The sequence below is a fragment of the Haemaphysalis longicornis genome, unplaced genomic scaffold (assembly GCF_048455015.1).
Source record: "Haemaphysalis longicornis isolate Haplotype H1 unplaced genomic scaffold, Haemaphysalis longicornis Haplotype H1 scaffold_19, whole genome shotgun sequence".
NCBI classification, from domain to species: domain Eukaryota; kingdom Metazoa; phylum Arthropoda; class Arachnida; order Ixodida; family Ixodidae; genus Haemaphysalis; species Haemaphysalis longicornis.
In genome coordinates this window covers 991,437-1,015,697 of record NW_027526288.1, presented here as the reverse complement: position 1 = coordinate 1,015,697, position 24,261 = coordinate 991,437, and the positions used below count along the sequence as shown (strand labels likewise).

The 24,261-nt window shown below is 46.8% G+C and overlaps 1 protein-coding gene across 1 annotated transcript in view; it reads right to left on the bottom strand.

The window, feature by feature from the left end:
- The window catches only part of LOC144166805 (uncharacterized), a 51,278-nt gene that overhangs the window by 22,122 nt on the left and 4,895 nt on the right, over positions 1–24,261 (bottom strand). Inside the window, exons 4-6 of the mRNA XM_077696297.1 lie at positions 20,512–21,650; positions 10,407–10,550; positions 5,680–5,870 (exon numbers count right to left, since the gene is read on the bottom strand). Of these exons, the coding sequence (XP_077552423.1) occupies positions 5,680–5,870; positions 10,407–10,550; positions 20,512–21,650 (1,474 nt within the window). The remainder of the gene's footprint in view (positions 1–5,679; positions 5,871–10,406; positions 10,551–20,511; positions 21,651–24,261) is intronic.

Genomic DNA, 24,261 nt, shown 5'->3' with positions numbered 1-24,261 from the left:
GTTTGCCGAAATTTCAATGTAACAAAGTCTCATGGACAACTAGGCACGAAATTTTGGTTGTAGAAGTAGATTTTGGGAGACGCAAGTGTAATAACAGGGCCTCGATAAAACACGAACAGTGACAAGAGCCGCCCAATGCCGCGGATGCAGCGAGCCACGGAGTCTGTGAGCAACCATAGTGCCTACAAGCTCCTTGCCTACAAACTGCATATGGCGCTGCCACTGCTGCATGCCGCCGATTTTTCCCCTCGTTCGAGTTCACTCATGCTTGTTGGGTTCCATCGCTCCAGCAAGTGCGCGACGAAACATTTGTGGGTCTTTATGAGCCTTGCGCGCATTTTTTTCACGCCCGCGTCCACGATTGCACCGCACGCAGGAAGTCAAAGAGTGTCCGCACACACATACATGCAGTCGACTCTCGATAATTCAAAATTGCTACTCGCTGCAGTGGCTCAGTGGCTAAGGCGTTGTGCTGCTGAGCACGAGGTTGTGGGTTCAATTTTTGGCCGTGGTTGCTGCTTTTCTGATGGAGGAAAAAAAAAAAAAACGTATGTTTCGAGATTTCGGCTCCTGTTAAAGATCCCCTGCAGGTAGTCTAAATTAATCTGGAGCCCTCCAGTACAGTACGCGTCATTGCCTGTGTTGCGTCAGGATGTTAAACCCTACAATCAATCAATCACTTCAAAATCGCTTAATTGGAATTTCCAGTAAATCGCAAGTGATGTGCTCATCCCGGCAATATTACACGCAATCCAACGAAAGAGATTGCTTGATAAGTTGAAGCTAAACTCCACTATACCGGTTAATTGGAAGTTATTTCGAATGAAAAGCATCAAGGTGGCTCGCCATTGCTCGATAAAATTCAAAATTTCCAAGCGCAAAAACAGTGCCGTATACTGCAGATAAAGCAGCCGGCCGGCCAATTGAGACTCGCGCCAGCGTACGTACCCCTCCCTTTTCACCTGCTCAACCTTCTTTGTTGTGCATAGTGGGGTGGCTATTTTGTAACGGTGACCCAAAATAATGGCAATTAATTATTAATTATGCCAAAAAATAATCAACTTGGAAGAAATCTAATTGCAGATTTGAAATCAGCACGAAAAACCGTATACAGTTAAACCTCAATATAACGAAGTCGTACTTTGGCCGCAAATTTCGTTAAATCGAGAATTTCGTACAATCGAGGTTTCGATATTACAGTACATTTAACCAGTTATTGAGGTTTCAACACTTTGACCCTCGCCAGGCAGCAACTGCTATGTAGTTACCTCTGCACTTAAAGCGAAATTTGTACTAAAACTGGCCGCGAAAATTGTGTGATTTACGAGTTTCAACACTTAGGCAATAAAATTCAAACGAGCACCTCGGCGAGGTGCTCGTTCGAAGTTACGCCTCTTTTCGTCCATTCGGTGGTAGGCTTAGGCACAGCGTTGAGGGGTGCGGCGGGCCAACAGCGGAAGGCTGCTATGAAACTTTCGAGACTTTTTTCATGTACAAAGGCTCTGCAGTATGGGCGCGTGATGCAACCACGACACTCGAGATAAAGCCATGAATGTGAGTTGAGCGGAGTACATGCGGACCGCTTCACTATGTGGAGCAGCGCTTACGTGCCCCGGAAAGCGGAAAGCTTACATTAAATATCTTCCGGCCAAATTCGATTAAGCAATTACTTTTATGACCACTGAGCCCCCCTCTTTCTGGTTCATTCGAAAGATTGCCTTATTACAATCACACTGACACCACTCTTAACGTAAACTTTGCTCAAATAAGCTACATAAGCTACATGCGACCCACTAGCTCATCTCCGAAACAGAACCGACGATGTCGTATGTGCAGCTGTGCGATTCGCTGAGGCCAGCAAAAGTAAACGCCTTACGAAACCGATTTCTCCGCACCGCAGCTGTCTAATGAACGCTGGTGAAACGAAGAAGACTACGTTCAAAGAGAGCAATTTATTGCCATCAGCACTCGATGTTCAAGCCGTAGTGAAGATGTCCGTAAGCAGTGCCTGGCGTTTCTTGACCACGGCGGGCTTTATGTGACGCTTGTATGCTGACAGCGCTAACAAGGCTTGCTCTTAAACATTCATGTGTGCCTGCGTGCCTCCGCAGAACGTCGATGGCATCCATCACACTTCGGTGGCTGTCGGTTTCACCAAACTTCCTCAGGCTCTTGTTAGGAACACTTTTCTTTCCCTTGGAGTGCTCATGCTGCTTACAAGACTCACCTAACGATGCACAAACAAAATATTAATGTGGTTATCAGCGAGCACAACCTAGAGCAGCAGCACCGTGAGCAATGACGCGTAGAAAAAAAAAGCTTGAAGTAGGCTTCGGCAGCGTAAGCATAGAGGGCGCTGGTGTAGGCAAGGATGGAGATGTCAAAATGGTGGCTGCGCTATTAAATCGTCCATGACCGCTAGCGGTTTGTGCAGCTTCTTTCTTCGCTTTTAATTGTTGTTAACCGTAGATTTCACCGCTTTTCTTTCATTTTAGCCTTTCAAGAGTCAATGCGAGTACTGAATTTTTTCAATGCAGGGTCTGAGAGGCAAAATATAACGTGCCTTGACCGGAATTTCGTTCTTCCTTTCTTGCCGTGACTTCGTAAAATTGAGACAAAAATACATGCATTTAGCAAAATTTTGATAGAAAACTTGAAAAAATTCGTTATATCACGAATTTCGTTATATCGAGGTTCAACTGTATACCGTATTTATTCGAATCTAAGCCGACAGTTTTTTTGAAATACTGATACATCAAACTCCAGGGTCGGCTTGGATTCGAGGATTTTGAAACACGCGCCAATTTCCAAGTGAAATTGAGGGAAGTGGTGCGCAGCTAGCACCACCCAGAAAAGAAAGTACTGTAGCCATTACTAGACGAGCCAGTAGCCACTTAAGGGGCCATAGCTGGGAACGATGCCGCCATTTTGAACTGTGCAGATAGTGGCCTGCGTGCGGTGTGATGTTTGGTTTTGACAGCGCAATGACACCAAACAAGCGGTGCCATTATAGTGGCGCTTTTAAAAAAGAAATGTTGTTTTAGCCGCGGAGCTGTCGAATGTTCAAGCCGGGCGGGACTTCGGCGTGGATGAAAAAAATGTTCGTCGTTGGAGGACGCAACGGGAGAGGATATTTGCGTGCTCCGCAACGAGGATGGCATTGATTGATTGTAGGGTTTAACGCGCCGACGCAACGCAGGCGATGAGGCGCGCCGTAGTGGAGGGCTCCGGATTAATTTTGACCACCTGGGGATCTTTATCGTGCGCCGAAATCTCGTACACATGGGCGTTTTTGCTTTCCGCCTCCATCAGAAAAGCGGCCGCCGCGGCCGGGAATCGAACCCGCGACCTCGTGCTCAGCAGCGCAACGCCTTAGCCACTGAGCCACCGCGGCGGGTGAGGATGGCATTCGAAGGCTAGCAGCGATGATGACTCAGAATGAGCCATAGAGTTCTTCATTTTCAATAAACGTGTTTTCTTTTTGTGAACACTGACCTTGCCTTTTTGTTCGGCCTACATTCGAGGTAAGTTTTTTTTTTTCGTGGCTTCGAACTTTCGGGGGTTGGCTTAGAATCAGGGCCGGCCTAGATTCGAATAAATACGGAAGTAATTTAAGTATGCTCTTAGCCCACCTGTCACGTGTGACCATCCACTAGGCCACCGTTTACACGTACCCCGGTCAGACAATGCTTTCGCACGGTCACTTGAAAGTCGTATAATCGGGGTTCCACTGTATATGCATGTTCATGTGTATATGTGTACACACGTGCAAAACTTCAACCACACATGATTTGGCAGTAAATAGGTTAACCACTGGGTGCCTATGCAAGCATGCAGGCCCCTCACGCTACTTGGCACGCTACCACCATATAGTACAAACTTTTGGCTTGTTCAGATAAGAGAAATTTCCACATTTATTGCATTCAGAGGCACCGGGCAGAAAAAAGCTTGTTGCCCTAAGCAGCCCACTGTGACCAAAAACACTGGCTTTTTGCCAAAAGTGGTGCAAATGTACTTTTACTACTTCCGATGTTTTAATTTGTAGCGTGTATAAATTGGCATTAGTGTCTAAAGAAACAACGTAAGAGGGACATTTATGAGCTTTTCGGGAGCTGACACTGTGCTCTCAAATATAGTAGATGGTGGCGGCAGGGTTAGGCTTTCTCACGTGTCTGATGCCACATGGACGATTCACATAGCCAATGTTGCATGCTGTGTGAAAATGCCGGTTGGATGTGTGGTGGTGCTAATTTCAACCAATTGATTAACCGATCGGTCAACTGAACTATAGTGGAAGGAAATGGGTGGTCACTGCCACTGCCATGGCAAATGCGGGGTTATACGAGCCCACTAACTGCAGTTATCATTAGTTATACAGTTGAACCTCATTATAACGAACACTGATATATAGCAAATTATCGGCTTAGGGAACTAAATAAATACGAACTTTGGTTGGCCACGCTTCATTTCAATGACACCTATTCTTTTATAACAAAACTGAAACCATGAGAGCCTTCCACAATGTCAGATATGATAAAGAAGTATCGTGTCGTCCGAAACTGCAGAAGTATAAAGGCCCTTTTGTTCGAAGGACACTGTGGAAAACTCCACTCTGGCCAGTGCTGTGAGTAGCCACTAAATGAAGCTCACAGCCTTCATAAAATAAATAACACAGTGTCTAGAGTGCCGTCCGACGGCACTCAAGCTGATCGCTGCAGGCATGGCTAGAGTGCCGTCCGACAACATTAGAATGAATAAGACTAGGCAAGCTAAAGCCAAACGGTCTGTCGTTTTAGTGTAGAGGATCTGTCTTAGCTTTGTAATCCCATGGATGGAGGTTCGATACCAGCTCGGCCTCAGTTTTTTTTTGTTCATCTTTAAATTGAAGTATAATTTTTATGGCTTAGGTTAGTACTGGTGTTTTAAATGATTTCTTTGTGTGCGTTAGGTCATGTTATGTTATGTTTAGGTTAGGTTGTCTACCTTTACGTTGTCTAGAGCGATGCAGCGCCACGCGCGGCAATTTTGTTATAAAACGCCGGTGGACGTCGACATAGTAGAATGCCTATAATACCGTCGGACTGCACTCTAGACGTGGCCAATAAATTAAGACGCGGCCCTTTTTTGTCAAGTGAACTTGGTTTAGTTGTACTTTCACGTACTCATGTTCCGGTTCATTGAGCTTAAAATGCAACAAAGGTAAAGGTTACACTGCTTATAGCAGATTTGAAGCTAGAAAAATGCATTTTTGCGTCAAGCTTTTTTGCGCGAGCCAGATTGTCGATTTGTTAGAGCCGATTGTTACCTACACTGTTATAACAAATATCAGATACAGAACTTTCTGCTGCCCTGATACTACTTCGTTCAGACGAGGTTCGACTGTAGTTATATTTCCGTCATAAGCCACACACAGCCTTCCATCATAAGCCACGCAGTCTGCTCTTGCCTTGACGATCTTCCAGCTTGCAACATCCCTGAACAAAAAACAAAATTGAACACGCTCTCAAAGTAGTGCGGAGTACAGCCACGGCACCCCGACGAAGATGTGCTCGCTTTTCCCTTTGAGTTGACCCCTTGTTTGGAGGTTTCTGTTTTGCTTCCTCCCCCCTCCCCCCTCCCCTTTTGTGGCTTCTTTTTCTGAACAGCACTCTGGTTTCAGCAACAACAGCAACAACTCACCCTGTGGTGGCCGAGCCCTTCTCCCCCAGGGTGAGCAGCAGCTGGCAGCAGTGGCGGCCATCCCGGGCGTCCCACAGCACGCAGGGCAGCTGCAGGGGCGCCTGGCGAGGGCTCAGGTACACCAGCACGCTCCACTGCCCACACCGCAGCAGCAGCACGCTCTGAGGCCCCTCCCCCTCTTCCACGGGGAACTGCACGTGTGCACACGCGACACGTTACTCACTGGTTGCGGCAAACGCACTTCACAAACTTTATTATCCTTTCATAAAGGGCGAAAAAGCTTCCTCACATCAAAACTGCATCAAAAGTGCGTCCAACTTCCGGTGAAAGTGCATCCAATCGATTGCCAATCCTTCAAAGACCCAAATCAGAAATGAAGAACGAACCCATGTGACAATTTTTCGCGCACTACATGAGAGCATCTACAAATGATCTAAATGTATACCAACATGTGGTTCATGGTGTAAAGGTGTACCGTTGGACTCCTTCTTGATGACAAATGCATGTACAGTCTATGCCCGTTACAACGGACCCTCTTTATCCGGAAAACAACATCTGCTGTAGGCGAAGTATGCAGTATCCGACCGGGGGAAAAAAAAAAGGGGGGGGGGGGGGGGGGGGGGGGTATATGAGTGCAAAAGTGGGTAGTGAAGACGCATGATAAGCTCACAAAACAAAGCAAGAATATAGCTAGGAGCAATTATTACCCACCTCTAAAAATCAGTCGTGGCCATCAGAATTAGCTAGGTGCTTTTAAATCCCTTCGTGACGAGGCAGGTTTACCCGAAACCGTTCGCCAAGCAAATTGGATCGCTGCCTGATGTTCCCCCAAGGCAGCTTCCACATTTTTTATGATTTTAGTCTCTCCATTGAAAAAGCTGATACGAAATCATCTGATGGACAGCTGTGAACTCTAAAGTTAAACCAGTTGGACTGCACTTGGCCAGCGGAAGATTTCAAACAATAGATGATGGGAACCAACCCCACTACTTGACGCATTTCTTACCTTTTTCACCGAACGGAACGGGAAAAAGACCGAACTTTAGCGAACCCGAGTTTCTTTATTACATAAAAAAAAATTTCCGACGAGGGCAGACTCTCCTCCCGGTGCACCACTTCGTGTATTCAATAACGCTGTTGCTCAATCTCAGCGGAGTCGCGTTTATCGGCAGTGGCTTTGTTCTTGACGTCTGCTTAGATAGGCGTGTACTTCTGGCGATGTCGGCCTGTTTTATGTCACATTCGACAACGTTAATTATACTTAGTTTATCCGACAGTGAAATCAGCTACCCTGCCGCTCATGTCGCTAGTCGCGCATAAAAAAAAAAAAAAAAAAAAGAAGAGAGAGAGAAGAGAAAGACAAGGCCACTCGCACTGGCTTGGCTGCGCCACTGACCCAGCTGCCAGCAATGTTGCCAGACATAACAGTTCTCTTGCCAAATTAAACAAAGAAAAAGCTAATCGGGTGCCGGCCCCGCAGAACTCCGCTGTAAACATTCAGACTGCTCTAGCTCTGCATGGGGACCAAACAAACCAACAGAAATGGTCTGTTGTAACCGGAAGTCTGTTGTTGCCGGATCCCCTGTAACGAGTGTAAACTGTATTGTATCCAGAACCGTTCCTTTTTTGCAATTTTCAAGTAATTGTTTTCACACAATGGAATTCCGGTCTCATACGCTTGCTGTGTGTCGAGAGATCTTATCAGAGCTTTTCACTCGGCCAACGGGTCTATGGGGAAATGCATTAGTTTTTCGGCAGAACGCCATCTGTCCCGTAAACAAAGCTTCGGCTTTAAACGCCACACATCCAGAAACGTTCGTGCAAGAGGAACACAAGGCAGCCCAACAGAAGGGCTGGGTTTGGCACCAGGCACATGGGAGTGAGAGGGCAAGTCAAAAATGATCTCGTGTTCGGTGTTTTTGCACACTGTCATTGTCCGCGGCAGGGAATATAAAGCACCTGACCAGAGAAAAAAAACTTTTCAATTTGTCCCTGTGTCGCATTCAGTCCCTGAATTTTTTACGAATACAATGCTCAAACTGTTGGCATCCGAAGAAAAGCCCCAGTTCCTTTTTTCTTATGGAAGCTTGGTGCTTGCAGATTGAAGCATGCATTAGCTTACGGTACACTGTCATTCCCCTGTAAAACTGTTTTTAAAGGAATTGTACAAAAAAGTGTCAGTGTTAAGGTCAATGCAGCCCACAAACAGGGTGCTCGTGTTTGGGGGCTGTGGGAGGCCATGTCCATGCCACCACAGGTTTTCATCAAGGCAAGGCAGTTCTCGAAGGAAGAAATGCTACAACTAGCACCGACGTAACGGTTGCCACACATGGCTGCTTTGTGGCCAAAGCCACAGTGCAACGACTTGAATGTGAAAGGCTACTTACCAGTGGGGGTATTTTGAGGAGATTCGTATCTCCTTGGTTTCAAGTAACACCTGCATCAACATGGCGCTTCACAGAAGAGCTCTGTCCCCAACCCCCCTATAGATTTTTCTACGTCCGTGCCTTAAAATTTCCCGATGTTCTCAATCAGTAGGCAAAGCAAACCAGTTGGACACGCACTGACATCTGGTGTAGTGAAAGAAAAGCTAAGAAACCTTTCGGTATTACAAAGCACCACCCTCTATAAGCAGGTGGAGCAAATCAGTAAAGCGAACATCGCCGGAGGAAAGCTTGGAAATGGGCAGCAAGTAGTGATGATTCTAATTGATTGTAGTGTTCAACGCGCCGACGCAAGGCAGGCGATGAGGCACGCCGTAGTGGATGGCTCCGGATTAACTTTGACCACCTGCGGATCTTTAACGTGCACCGAAATCTCGTACACACGGGCGTTCTTGCTTTTCGCCTCCATCAGAAAAGCGGCCGCCGCGGCCAGGAATCGAACCCGTGACCTCGTGCTCAGCAGTGCAACGCCTTAGCCACTGAGCCACCGCGGCGGGTAGCAAGTAGTGATGGCGAAGCAACCACGGTAGTAAATTGGACTAGGGCAAGGCTTGCACGCGACATTCCAGGGAGACTCTCTGGACAGAAATTTCGGTTTCCGTTGTGCAGTGTGCAAGAGACTGTGGTTCAAGAACAACATGACGGTGATTAGGAACGTTCGAGATGGCGCAAAGCGCAAATGTGCAATGGATGTGTTGCTGCATATCTTTCATAAGAAGACTGATGAGGCCACGCCTAGCGTGTGTGGCCTAGCGTGTGTGGAAGGATGCCTAAGTGCGTGGTGCTGTGCTGTAGCACTGTTTGACTAATGGATACGCGGACTTACAGTTTCATACTAGTATATATTAGAGGAAAATCTGTCCCCGCATTTGCGTGCTGCCGTGAGAGCTGCCGTAGCAGATGGAACTGTCTCCCTGCTACTTGGCTTGGATTGCAACGTGCCTTCTTGTAACATTTTTTTTTTTTAAAGGTTTTAAAGGTTTCTGACAAAGAATTTTTTCTTATCGGCTACACATTAACGTTAATACAGTAACTTGAAATAGTCTTTTTAAGAACAATAACCCCACTTTTCCAGCAACAGGCATTTTTGCAATGTTGAAGCCTGTTGCCAAGCCAAGACAAGTAAAAATGGAACACTTCTCTGCAGCAATGTACGATGCCACACTCGGTGAAGTGTGGCTCGCCTTGATACTACCACTGAATTTCTCTCCAGTATATGTTCGTAGAAAACTACCATATTTTAACACATATAACCCGCCCCTGCATATAATCCGCACACCCACTTTCAGCCAGCCGAAAAAAAAAAAAAAAAAAAAAAATCGCCGCGTATTGCTCACACATTTGATACAGGAACGGCTGCACCAAAGTTACTGCTCAAGCAACACATCACATACTACGTAGACAGGCAAAGTGCATATTTAGCAAGTACAATACACTGACTGCAAGGAGAAAGTCACAATTCGCTAATAAAATTGAGTTGTTACAGTGCGCTCGTCCTTGTTTTTTCTTCATTGTCCTTGTATGTTTCGAGCGATCGCTGCCATGGAAAGCTTAGTGGGTGTTACTGCGTAGAAGCTTCCCGGCGCAACGTGCATTGCCGTGAAGCTGCACTACTAAAGGAAAAAACAAACGTATTAGCCGCACCCCTACTTTGCCACTGAAATTTTCGCATTTTTGGTGTGGCTTATATGCACAAAAATGCAATGTATAGGTGGTGTTCATTGAAAAGTTTAGCTGTCAGTTTATTCGCTTGGCAACACTAGAAACGGCCACAGACATGGCCACTGCGCAATGGACACGGCGTGGCTTGTGCCACTGCGCGCACGCCGAAGAAAAAAAAAACACCGGCGTGCGTTGTCTGCTCCGTTTCAACCCGATTCTCAACGGTGGTGTGAACAGAGATGTTTTTAATCGCACTCACAATGGACTCAAGGCATTACTTTGCGTTCGCTGGGGTAGAGTTTGGAACATCCAACAGACATCATGTGCTTAGCAAAGGGGCCTTACTTAGCACGGACAAGTACCGCCAACCCGCGGAGCCGGACGTAACCAGTGATGGCGCGCTCACATGGTTGTCTGCATGCGTGTCTCGCCAATGAATACAAGCCATATGTGTACCCCCCCCCCTTTACCCCGGGTTCTTTAGTCTTATGCTAGTCCTTGAACTTGCAGTGCGGAATGGCGCCAAATCTTTCGTGGATTCATTTCTTGTAAATTTCAAAGCACAGAATGCCACAGTAACCATGCAAGCAAATCCACGCGTGCTGGAAAGCAACGGCCCACCTTGATGTTTCCGGCCACCAGGGTGTGCCGCCAGGTCTTCTCCAGGTGCCACACGTTGACGGCCCCCGCTTGCACCGACACCAGGAAAGGTCGCGGGGTCGCCCGCACCACGAACACCCTGCTCACGGGCTGCTTGGTGGCACACTGGGGAAGCATTACGCGACAGAGAACATGCGAGAGTCGGTACTTAACGGAGCCATGAAGACAAAATACAAGTTGGGTTTATTAGAAAGACTACTTAGTCCCGATAAAAATGATACCAATATCATCGCAATCTTCGAACAAATAACGGAGATATCGAAGAAAACGTGTGAAGCAGTCGCGACCCCCTAGCCAATTTCACGCAACTTTTCTATGACGTCACGGAACCTTGTTTGTGCGATTGGCGGCCGCCTAACTGACCTGTCGCGACAACACATGACTGGACGTCTGTAATGGGGCCTCTAGTTCCATCTGACCGCATCACTTGAATGCTAACGTGCAGTTAGCGCACTGAAAATTATGTTTTATTGTTGGCCCATATGACATCGTTCTTGCTCATAACACGTCACTGTGGCGCAAAGTTTGAAAGGTTTTAAATACTTCTTGCTTTTTTTTTCGTTAAAAATACATCTTTTGTGGCTGTAATGAAGCTGAGTGAGATACTGGGGCTCTTCAATTTACCGTCTCGGACTCACCACAGACTCCCCGAGAAGCAGTCCAGCACTCAATTCTCCCATGTATCCCTATGGCTTTGGGGAATCCTCGGACTATCCGCGGACTATCCGCGGTGAGTCCGAGACTGTAAATCAAAGAGCCCCGCTGAATCCTAGTTCTTTCAAATTACACGAAGTTGTGTTTTCTCTTCGTGGCTCCTTTAACAGTACACTGAAGAGGATGTATGGAGCAGTCATTCCTGGCTGTGGAGAGGCATGCTGAAGCACTACAAAAACAAAAGATAGAACATAAATTGCCTCTTATGCTGTCGCGAACGGCGCCAAACACAACAAAACCAAAGGGTAAAAGAAACAAGCTGTCTGGGTTAAAAACATTGTCAAAGAGAGGCTAGGTAAAAGCTGGTCAAAAACGAAAAATAACCTGCCGCAGTGGCTAAGGCGTTGTGCTACTGAGCCGAAGGCCGCACGTCCGATCCCGGCCGTGGTGGAAGCGAAAACGGCTGTGTGTCGATATTTCATTGCACGTTAAAGGTCGTTAGGTGGTCAAAATCAATCACAAGGAGCCCCCACTACAACGCGGCTCATCGCCTGTGTGGTGTTGGCTCGCTAAACCTCTCAATCAAAGAATGGATAAAAATCAAGATATAAAGAAAGGTATTCTTATTCCTGGCCACAATGTGCAGTTTAAACCCTTCAATCCTTTGTTTCAACATCTAGCCGAAGCCCAGAGCCTCTGTTCATTCGTACAGCTTGGAAAGGAAGTAAACACTGCGCACACCTGGCAGCTCCCCTGTGAACCACAGAAATGACATCACCGTGTTTCCCTATCTAGCTGTTGGAATGGGCCATGGCAGCAGGCATTTCCAATGGCGTCCTGGACTGAGGACCCCATCCTTAAGGGAGCCATGAAGACAAAACACAAGTTTGTGTTATTCGAAAGATTTCGTGTTTTATGGTGACCCCAGTGCTTGTCCGAATGCAGACGATGCTTTATTCACTGAGAAATTAATTTAAGTCAAAATTTTGATTTTCCTGCTAAATTATGCGTTTTCGTCACCTGCAATGACATCACAGGGCCTTGTTTACCATTAGTGTACCGTTAGTGAACCTAGATGGCGCCACCATACCGCGGCAAGCCAGTTTCTGCCTTTTGTTTGTTTGTGAACGTATTTGTACCTGGCTTGTTTTGTCCACGGAGACAATCGTTTCGTGAAACATGGTGCTCGCTCGACAAATACGGTCACGTAAGACATCGTGGCTTGCGTCAATCGGCCAGTGTCGTCTGAAACAACCCCAAAGCCCAGCAGTCCTGTGCACCTAAACCAAGCATAGTACGCACGGTACCAACCGCAGCATACGCATCGGTACTTCTATGTTTACGTGTGCTTTCGTAACTTCCACCGTTTGTCCCACCATTCTTGGGGCTTTAAAAAGAATGTGCTCTAAATTTAAGCGCAAATAGCTCATTCGGCAAGCTTATAAGGTCTGCCTAATTTGTGTATGCTTTTGCCGCCCTCTGCCAATCGCAGAGCTTTCTGGTATGACATCATAGGTTCTGTTGCAGGAAATGAGCTAGTGGGTCGCATGGCCATTTTCTTTTTTAAATGCAGAGCATTTTTTTAACTCACATGTAGCGTCCGCCGCCCGTCCGCAACAGCTCAGCGCGCAGGTGCGCCCTCTCCCCCACTCCTCTCCCACATCACGCTACCCTCCTCGCTCTCAACAACAGGTCTGCACCCCTCCCCCTACACCATATAAAAAAAAATAATAGTTATCGGTGCCTGGTTTCGATCCCACGACCCTGTGGGCGGAACGCAAGGTACATGGTGCTCTTCCCACTGCGCCACAAAAGCGACACAGAATCAAAGGGTACGAACACGCCTTATATCCTTGACTCATTCAAACTACGTCAAGAAGCTGCTGATACACGGCAGCAGTTGCATCGATCTCGTCTTCACCAGTTGCTGCAACGCACGACCACTGCTTAAAGACCCCTTAAAGGGCCCCTGAGATGCGGTTTTTTGGGGGGTCGATGGTATCGGAGCGCAACGGCTATTTCTTGAACTAATCGTGACGTGTTTGTGCGCTCTTGATTTAATCAATTTTTTACGAGCATAAAAACATCAGAAAGCTACAAAAAACATCTTTTGTGTGTGGGTGCTTTTACACAGTCACACATATTTGTTTTATACCGGAGTGTAAAGCACTTACACACCGGGCGAAACCGGGCTTGACGCTCCTCCGTTCTCGGCGGAAGGATACAGTGAGCGCAGGAGCAACGACGCTTGCAGCCAGCGTGATCGCGCAGCACTCCGTGTCTCAGTTTTCTTTTCATTTGCTTTCTTGGACGCTGTACCCGAAAGGATTCTTTGCACCATCTGTGTTTCGAGCGTAGCCTCGACGTTGTTTCAGAGGTGGTAACGAACGGCGCGCCAAGGGAGCGCCGCGCCGACGACGAAGGAGGAGCTCCGCATGCAGCGCTTGGACGACGCCGGGCACTGCTCGTGATCACGAGGCGCACGCTCAAGTGCGCTCACGCGGGCTGAATAAATCAGTTCAAGCCCAAACGCTGTCGCAGCTGATTCTCTGCGGCGGTCGCGACAAGGGCAAGAGCATGCTCATCCCGTAACGACAACTGCCAAAGAGTTTCATTTCATTGCTTCCCATCAAGTCATGATCGCAGGAAAGTGTGGTTTGCTGCACCGGCCTTCTGGATGAACCAGTTGCCTAGTGTCCTTAGCGCGCTTTACCAGTTACCGTGTTAAATGAAGCAAGAGTAGCAGTTTGCCGCTGAAAACGAAAGGGTTGCACTCTGCGGTTTCTGCATTCCGGCTTACCGGCTCTGCCGAGTAGCGACATCTGGCGAATTTGTCGCAAAGCAAATGACACAAACGTTTGTTGCCCAGAACTGTTCGCTTACGCTTGAATTGAAATGGCTTGAATCTTAGACGTCTTAGATTGAACTCTCAGAATATACCGTATTTTCCGGTCTATAAGTCGCATCTTTGTATAAGTCGCACCCCCCTCAAAATGACAGTTTTTCCGAAAAAAACGTATATAAGTCGCACCGGTGTATAAGACGCACCGGTGTACAAGACGCACTTGTTAATTACGTAAACTCACAGTGAATCAGATTGTTAGAAAGAGCGGCGAAAGTACATGGTTGCGGCGGCCGCCGCCTATCAACGCATCGCCCGGTGAGGAGGGCTAGACACGTGCATCTCCCGTCCAAAGTCTTGACAGAACAAAGTTCTTAAAGTTCTCAAAAATGGTTTATTGATACACACAGATGGCTTGTACTTTCAAACGACGTTAGGCAAAACCATCAGTCTTCTTCCTCCGACTCACTAACAAACAATTCAGCAACTTCAAGTGGGAGTTCCGCCAGCAAATCGCTATCACCCTCCGACTCACTGATATCTTCTTCGCCAACATCGTCACCACTCGCGGAACGGATCATTCCGGCCTTTATGAACCCGGCTACAACTGATTTTGTAGAAATGGAGTCCCAAGAGTCAGAGACCCATTTGGCCACCTCTCCAAACGTCGCGCGTCTCTCGCGTGCTGTCGTAAATCAGTGCAATAAAGGTGTCATGGCGGACAGAAGTGACGCGACCGGAAGCGGCCGGAAAATCGAAACTTATCAGCAAGCTGTCATTTTAAAAATTAGCAGCACGTTTACATCCTTCAGAGTAACTCTGTGATAATTTATAAGCTGCATTTTATTTTTGCTACCCAGTTTGATATTACTTTGAATTTATTCTGAACTGTAGTTACTGCGCATGGCAGAAAGTGGTGCGCGGTTGTCGCAGGCCATTATCATTGTTTTCGACTGGAATAAACTGTTAATTTTTTTATTTAATGTCCTGAAGCGACGTTTGGGCTATGAGAAACACAGTAGCGGTGGGCTTCGGATTCATTTGACCATAGAGCTGTCTCCTAACGTGCACTGCCCACGCGCGGCCGCCGCGAACCGGAATTCTATACATAAGTCGCACCGGTGGATAAAACGCACCAACGAAAATTTCAGAAAAAAACCGCGACCTATACACCGGAAAATACGGTAATAATTTTTTTTAAAAGAGCCGTATACTTCTACTGTAGAGCTTAAAAAATCGAAAACATGACGTTGACGCCGCCATCTAGTGGGAAGAATTAGGACCAAGTATTGCATTAACCAGAATTCACGCCACCGCTCAATATTTCGATATAAAATGAGTAAGATATATTGTAATGATTCTGCAGTTACCTATATTACCTTGCCCAAGACGATTTTGAAAGCATAAAAGAGCTATGCTAGTTCATAAAGGCATCTGAACCATTGGAAGCGTGGGAAGCTGGAGTAGGGGCGGAAATTTTGCTCGCTCATTCTAAAAAAAATTGTCATTTATCGTGCTTCTGATCATCATTTAGCAAGAATGTAGTAAACAACATCAACTAAGATTGCTTGCATGAAGCGCAGAGCACAGCGCATTTGCTGTGCCGTAAAGTTCCGGAAGAACGGCCACCCAAATTTAAGTACAGTGATATCAAGTGAAAAATACGAGATGGGCGAAATTTCTGGTCAAGCGCGGAAAGGACGAATAAGTGACCGCATCTACACATGAAGAGATGATTCGGGTTTGTTTTGTTCACTCATCGGCGCTAAAGCCATGGATTTTACGGGGTGGGCGCGCGTCTTCCAGTAAATTGAATATTTCACCCGTAAAAGGGGGTGGGCGATGTTTCGGGGGAGGGCGTTCACTCGGAACTTTCCGGTAATCTAATCAAAACGCGAGCGTACATTTCGCCGGCGCAGGGGGCTCGCTACTACAGTCGGTAGAAATTCTAGCCTCTGTATCACTATGTAGCGACGGTAAAAATAAGTTACCGTTCACGGAAACTCTCGCGCATGCAAGGTCGACTTCCGCAATCACCAGTATCTCCTGCTCAAAGTCCGTAAAGACTGAAAACGTAGCTTAAAAAAAAAAAAAAAAAAAGGACGTCGTCGTCTCATGTGCGACCCACTCGCTAAAGTAACCATGGTAACGACGACGCTCTAAACCAAACCGCCGCCGTCAAAAACAGCGGACATTCCGGCGGCCAACCATGAAATGAGTGCTTCGCCTCGGACGAGGTCGGACTATGTCGTCATCGCAAGCTGCCGAGCCAACAAATAGTTCTGTCTCGTCGGGGTAATAACTTTTGTTAGCGTGAGCGAATATGCTTACTCTTTTTGGACTTGTTTCTACAAGAACTATAGAGTAGATTTCTGACACAAACAAAAACACTTTGAAATCCATCTCAGGCCCCCTTTAACAGTACACTTTAGCGACCACGAAGCCGTCGTTCTCAGCGTCCAATACAACGACAACAGCAACAAATAAATAAATAACGACTTACACAACCCACTCCTTGCCTTCACTTCTTGCGTCACAAAAAAAAAAAAAAGAAAAATTGGGCCCATCTCTCTACGAGGGGGGACTCAAGTCGCAAAATCACGAAAGTAATAATTAATATATGAAAGAAATAATAATAATTAATAGTAATAAGCAATAATAGTTAACACATTCACTACCACCTCACCACCACCCCCCAAATCCTAACGTTAACGCAATACACCCACCCCCTATGCGACGCATTTACTCGAGTCCCCCCTCGTGGGGAGATGGGCCCAATTTTTTTACTAATTATGTAGCTCATTTGAGCGAAGTTTATGTTAAAAGTGGTGTCAGTATGATTCTAACGGGGCAATTTTTTGAATGAACCAAACTTTTGTTTCCTCTTCATGGCTCTTTTAATTACTAAGCTTGTAATAAAGTTTACTCTCTTTAGTCTTTCTCTGATTCCCCATGTGCTCTGATGCCATGTCAGCCGTGGATAGTCTCGACTTTTACCTATTTCATGATAAATATCGACTCCTTGTTTGCTTCATTGCAATTTACCCGAGTCAATTTTGCTCACACTACCACCAAATCCAGAAGGTTCAGTGAGGGAGGAAAGTGGTGCTCTGGAAAACATTTTTCCTAAGAAAAAAGACGCACGCGTGTACATCCCTTGGAAGCACTCAGCCTATTGGCTGCGCATAGGTGATTCAACTAGGAAGCTCCGCACAACATGACAATTTCCCCACAAGGAGTTTTGGGCTAAGATTCGTTGCCTAGGCTAAGGGGATGCTTTCCCCATGTTTTCTTATCAGATAATAATTTAGAGGACACACAACCCTCACATCAGTTTCCCCCCAAGTGGGACCTGATGACAGAGGTAAACTTTGTCTAATCCGTGAATTGGATTTATGTCTTGTGCTCATCTACATGTGCATTTTCTCTTTTTTTCCTTCTTTTCAGCTAACTTGCATGCACGTTCTTTCCTATAAAAGTGTTTCCAAAAATGACACTGCCTTTTCGCCATTCTCCTTGTACAAATTTGGTGGAGCAGCTCATAACATGGTCACAAGCCAAGACAGTGGCATTTAACAAGTTGGAAGCTCTTATTTTAATGCAATACAAATTGTGCCCAATAGGATTGTTATTTAACTGAATTACTTAGAGGTACCAAGCGTTCAAAGGTGCTGACAGGTAACGTTTTTCAAGCATTGTCTCAGCAGTCATAAAGACGAAATTCCAGAATAGATTGATTGATTGATTGATTGTAGGGTTTAACGCGCCGACGCAACGCAGACGATGAGGCGTGCCGTAGTGGAGGGCTCCGGATTAATTTTGACCACCTGGGGATCTTTATCGTGCGCCGAAATCTCGTACACAAGGGCGTTTTTGCTTTTCGCCTTCATCAGAAAAGCAGCCGCCGCGGCTGGGAATCGAACCCGCGACCTCGTGCTCAGCAGCGCAACGCCTTAGCCAGAATACATGATGCAAGTGAAAAAGTTTTTATGAACGCATGCAAAATTCACTCTATGATCAAGCAATTTAATTCGTAGAACTGGTAATGCCTTTTTGCGTTCAGCCTCTCCTACAACTTCAAAATAAAATGCAGCAGACTCTTCCCAGCTAAGTTTACTCACACCTTAGAGCTTAAAGCAGCCATGCACACAAAATGCAGATTTGGTTCGTTCGAAATATTGCCTCGTTAGAATAAAACTTACGCCACTTTGAACACAAACTTCACTCAAACAAGCTCTACAGTTAGGAAAAAAACGAGACTGGCCATGCGACCCATTAGCTCATTACCTGCACTAGAACCTTTGACTTATTATGGACAGCTGTGCGATTGGCTGGGGCCGACAAAAGCAAACACAAGTTAGGCAGGACTTATAAGCTTGCGGAACGAGCTATCTGCAATTCAATGTAATACAAATTCTTTTTATACAGTAAGAATGGCGGGGCAAACAAGGAAATTTACGAACAAACATGTAAACATAAAAGCACCAGTGCAAAGGGCACGCACTTTGATGGCTGAAGCTGCACTGGCGTCGGGCATGTTGGGCTTGTCTGACAGGACACTGGCTAACTGGCAAAAGTGACATCACCACATATGAAACCCTGCCTGTCAAGTCCTACCCAACAATTCATGACATGATTACTATCAACCCAACGCGGTGGCTCAGTGGCTAAGCCGTTGCACAGCTGAGCACGAGGTCCCGGGTTCGATTCCCGGCCACGGTGGCCGCTTTTCTGATGGAGGCGAAAAGCTAAAATGCCCGTGTGTACGAGGTTTTGGCGCACATTAAAGATCCCCACGTGGTCAAAGTTAATCCGGAGCCCTCCACTACGGCGCGCCTCATCGCCTGCGTTGCGTCGGCGCGTTAAAACCTACAAATCAATCAATCAATCAACGATTACTATCAAACGTAACAAAAGTAAGCCAAGTACAACCCGGTCTGAAACAGAGCAAGCATGGACAGCGGCCTCTTAGTGGTACTGTGGCGCCATCTGTGAAAGGACACGGCGAACCAAGAGAAGTTGCGCCGTTCGCAGCAGCTCCGTAGCATCTTACCCGTTTACGTCATCGCTGACGTCCGGAAACACATGATTTAACAAGAGAAATAAAATCCTGGTTTAAAATGTTCAATTTCTCAGTGAATGAAGCATCGTTTTCTACCGGACAAACGCTAGAGGCACTACGGAACGCCAAGTCTTTTTAATAAAACAAACTTGTATTTTGTCTGCGTGGCCCCTGTATTAAATGAGTGGTAAAATAATGATTCTGTAAGCACTCACTATACGTACGATACACTAAACCACTGGTTCTCAATAAGTGTGTCTTGGAACCCTCCTGGTGTTGCAGACGTAATGGGGGAGCCATCCGTGAAGTACGTTGATATGAGTCCAGTCGTGAATCTATTTGCATTTAAGGACACCTACCCACCACCATCCATCTTTTGCGTGCCTGTCTTTTTTGCATAGCTGCGGTGTTATGCAGAAACCTGAATTAGGTGTTGTGCGAGAAGTCAAACTTACGGGCTATCAGGCACAGCCACTTTCTTGTGGAACGACCAAGGTTGGGTAAAAACGATACAAGAAAAATGGGGCAGAGAGAATTCCGTAGAGCGCTTCGTGGATACCCCTTGCAGGCTCCCATTTGGGAACCACTGCTCTATGCTGCTACACTAGGGGAATTTTTTTTACCTGAACTGGCTGTACTGGTGCAAGCGGCGCAGCATATGTTCATTTTTTTTTACTAATTTATATCCTCAGTAGCACTCTGCACTGTTCTGCACAACACTGCACTAACCTGCACCAGTTCAGGTAAAAAAAAATGCCCCTACTATACTCGGGTACAACCTAAGAACAACAATGGACTGAGCACGAGGGCGCGGGTTCGATTGGCGGCCGCGGTGGCCACTTTTCTGACGGAGGCGAAAAGAAAAAAACACCTGTGTGTTCAAGATTTCGGCACACGTTAAAGATCCCCAGGTGGTCAAAGTTAATCCGGAGCCCTCCACTACTGCACGACTCATTGCCTGCGTTGTGTTGGCGCGTTAAACCCTGCAATCAATCAATCAATCAATCAATCAATCAATCAATCAATCAATCTATCTATCTCTATCTAAGAACAACAAAGGATGTTTTCCCTGTGACTCATCACTGCAGCCGGCAGTTCCTTCGTGCGGTCCAAACAGTGCACTAGTACAAGTATTTTGAACATGAAACAAGTTGCCGTCGTAATTTCTCAGACTTAACCTGCTCGTAAACTACTGCAGTGATGACAAACTAGGTGCGATAAAGCAGATCACGTCACGCAGTGACTGCAGTCTCTTCCAACACATACGTGTGTGTCAACATCTGGGTCTGTTGCTTCGGTGTAGTGACACACTGCATGAGCTACTGCTGCTCTTAACTTGTACCCGAGAGCTGAGGCTATTCCTGCATTAACCCCATTGTGCCACCATAGCAGCTAATGAGGATGCGAAAAAACTACATCAAAAGAATACCAGGGCTTGTCATGACCACTGTTCAAGCTAAGGAGCTCTTCTAGGAGTTACAAAATAAAAAAAAGGTGGAGAGGCCTACCTTGAGTTCACAGAAGAACAGGAGCGGCCTCTTCGTTCCAAGCACCAAGCTAGAGTCCGATAATGTCTTGCAGTCCCCTCCCTCATCCTTAGCATCCATACAGTCCTGGTCAGGTCGGCCACCATCTTCATCGCCCCAGCAGTCGTCAGGTTCGCTCCGACGATGCTCCGGAGAACCTATTTCCTCCGGCTCGCTGTGCCTTTCCAATTCGCTCAACTCTGCCAGCTCTCCATCACCGATGTCCTCTTCCGTAAAATTTGACAGGTCTGACAGGGGTTGTAGGGAGCTTGACAGTGACTGAGAACACTGGTCGCCTTCAGCAGCCGTTACTTCCTCTGCACTCTCAGCAACAGGTTCAGCTGGAAGGTCCGTCCCAGCCAGGCTTTCATTCTGGGAGCCTTGGTTGCAGCTCTCAGAATCGCGTTCAGTGGACTTTTCTTTTTCACTGCCGTCCGAAGGTCCCTCGTCAAGTGCTTTGATCCGGCTGCCATCCACTCTCTCGGAGGAACGGCTTTCAACATCACCGCGACCACTTGCTGATGGCTTGTCAACTCGATGACTGTCTCCGAGTCCTTGAGTCACAATTCTAGAGTCTTTTTTAACAGCAGGAAGATAAGCGGTGTTGAGGTTGCACTCCTCAGACCACTCGTCGAACATGCCTTCCAGTTCACATGGGTCCATCAGTTCCTGCGGCTCCGAGTCGACTACCGAGGCCAGTCGGCTACTGGTCGCGGGATCAGCAAACAGCCTCTTGGCAACAGGACGTTTAGAGACTGTACATTGCAATTCAGACTCTCCGACGGGGTCTGTCTTAGCTGGAGGAGGACAGATTGAATCAATGTCTTTCTCCTCGCTTTCCGATCTCCGCTCTTCCACAAGAACGCAGGAAGGCAGTCCTGGTGCAGCTATTGGACTGTCCGAGGACTGCTCTTTGGCACTGGAGATGCTGCTGCAGGCTTGCAAGGAGGAAAGCAAAGTGGTGCTCTCTTCCGTGCTTCCTGTATCCCTCCTGGACTCTGGGAAATCATCTTTGGGCCTTCTGTGCGCAGTGCGATGGTCAGTGCGGCATGAAGGAATTAACAGGTCTCCTGATGAAGCTCTGGAGGCTCCGATGACGACTTCTGGGAGGTTCAGTTCATCTGGAACAGAAAGGGAGCTTTGAAGACTATGGAAGAGTTACACAGAACAACTTCCATGTGAATCTCAGCTACACTGCTTGTATACATATGTATTGAAAATTGAATGAAGGTAGAGAGAAGGAGGCTCTGCATAAATAGGGGATCAATTATTCGTACTGTTATCCTGCACAACATGACATGCAACGCCATGCATGCAGACACTCAACAGTCCCTTCCTACGAGCTAAAATGTCTCCCAGCTATAAACCACCCATGTTCACCTTCCACTACCCCCCTCCCCCATTTCTTACAAAATAAACAGTACACACTTTTATCATAAATAATGGTGGACGCCTTACCCCGAGCAAAAATTTATGCACTCTTCTACGCATATACATTGCATGATGGGTTATCATTCCAACCTTTCTTGCTAAAAGGGATCAGTCAATACTCAATATAGACTGATATATGACTGGCTGATTTTATATCTTCGGTGTGTTTAGAGTGTATACTACATTCTCACCAATTATTTCAACAGACAAAAGATAACCCGGAGTTTTTTTTTTTATAGCTACACACTTGAAATTTAAAGGGGCCATGAAGATATGATACAAGTTTGGATCATTAAAAGGACTGCTTTGTCTAAATAACAATTATATCATTTTCATCACACAATTCAAACAAATAATTGAGATCTCAAAAAAAATTACTCCCACCTCCCCTCGCGGGAACCCTTGTGTAGATGCGACACATAGGGGGTTCCGTTGTTGTTTCCGTTAGGTTGATTCTCCCATCGCGTGAAACGTGCCGTGAACACCCTGCCGCAGCTATGACGCAACGTGGCGTGGCTATGATGCAACACAATCCAACACAATCCACTTTAATCCAATGCAAATCTAATCCAATCCAATCGAATCCAATCCAATGCCCCTCGCGAGAGAGTGTTCGCTATCGGAGAGGAGAGGGGGTGAGCGGCGGAGAGCGCAGCTCGCGCGGCGAGGAGAATGGGGGAGGGGTGTGGACGGACAACAACGCCGTATGGAGGGTCAAGGCGAGTGAATGAGATGCCGTCGCATCTAAAACATGTGATGCAGTGACAACTCCTGAGCCACTTTCGGGTGACTTCTTTATGACGTCAAAGAATCTTGTTTGGGCGACCCGTGGCCGCCCACATAAGCCACCACCATGAAACATGACTGGGCAACTGAAGTGGGCCTCTAGTTCCCTTTTATCTTATCATTTGAGTGCTGACATGCAGCCAGCACACTAAAAACTATGGTTTTACTGCTGACTCCCATCAAATCATGCGTGGCCATATCACGTCAATGCAGCGCGAAATCGAAATGTTTTTCAATATTTTTCTGGCACCTATTTCGTTGAAAAAAAATTACCCCACCTTCCCGCGAGGGGAACCCTGTGGAGATGCGACGCATCTTGGGGGTTCACTTGGCGTTTCCGTTGGGTTGATTCTCTAGTTGTGTGAAACGTGTGAGGAACGCGTATGATGTATTCTTTATTTAACACGCGGCGTAACGTTAACGATGACGGCCTTGTGGTCGCTGAAGTGTACGGGTAGTGGATGGTGAAGTAACGGGACCACCGTGCAATTTGCAGCGAAGATCAAGTCTATGCCCGTGCCCGAAATCGGAACGCCGGTGCTGGAACGACCGCGGCTATGACGCAAAGTGGCGCGGCTATGACGCAACACAATCCACTTTAATACAATCCAATCGAATCCAATCCAATCCAATGCCCCTCGCGAGAGAGTGTTCGCTATCGGAGAGGAGAGGGGGTGAGTGGCAAAGAGCGCAGCTCGCGCGGCGAGGAGAATGGGGGAAGGGTGTGGACGGACAACAACAACAACGCCGTATGGAGGGACAAGGCGAGTGAATGAGATGCAGTCGCATCTAAAATGTCTTTCGTGGCAGGTAGGGAGGGAGCACAGTGAGTTACCAAAGGCTCATTCTTCCAAATGTTGCATTTTGTCTACACAGCACCTTCAACAAATCACATTGTAAAAGGTGGCCGTTGCCCCAAGAAAAAAAAAAAAAAAACGATTTAGAAAACTTTGACAGTCCTACCAACAGCAGCCCTCTTCCCACACAGCGTGAGGCTTGAAAAATTCCACACATAATTGGCACTGATTGTGATTTTGGAATACAACGAGATGTGACTGCAATGTGCACAAACAAGAAAATGCAGCCCCCCCCTTTTTTTTATTTTGGGGAAGGGGGTGGTGCATTTCTAATGGGTAAGAATTTTTAGCCTACTCCCGCCAGAAATGGTGCCTATTTGTAACGCGCGGCATGATGCACTCCATACATGTGTGGGCCATATGAGATACTTGAAATTGCCATCGCACGCCACCAGAAATCCCATACTTCGTGAGGCCATCGTTTTTGGCACTGTTTTTTCTAAGTAGCATCATGCACCAACTAGCTGGTATCTGTTCACTTCATTACAACAGCTTCGGGCACTTCTGCTAACCCCTTTCTTCGTGACCCATCTGCGTGTGTAAAGCTTGAAATTGACATTCAGGTGGACTCAAATCAGGCTAGACTAAACCGCCCGCACTTAATTTCTTGTTTCTCTCTTTTTTTCCCCCCTTCAGTTCTGAAGCTACTCACAATACC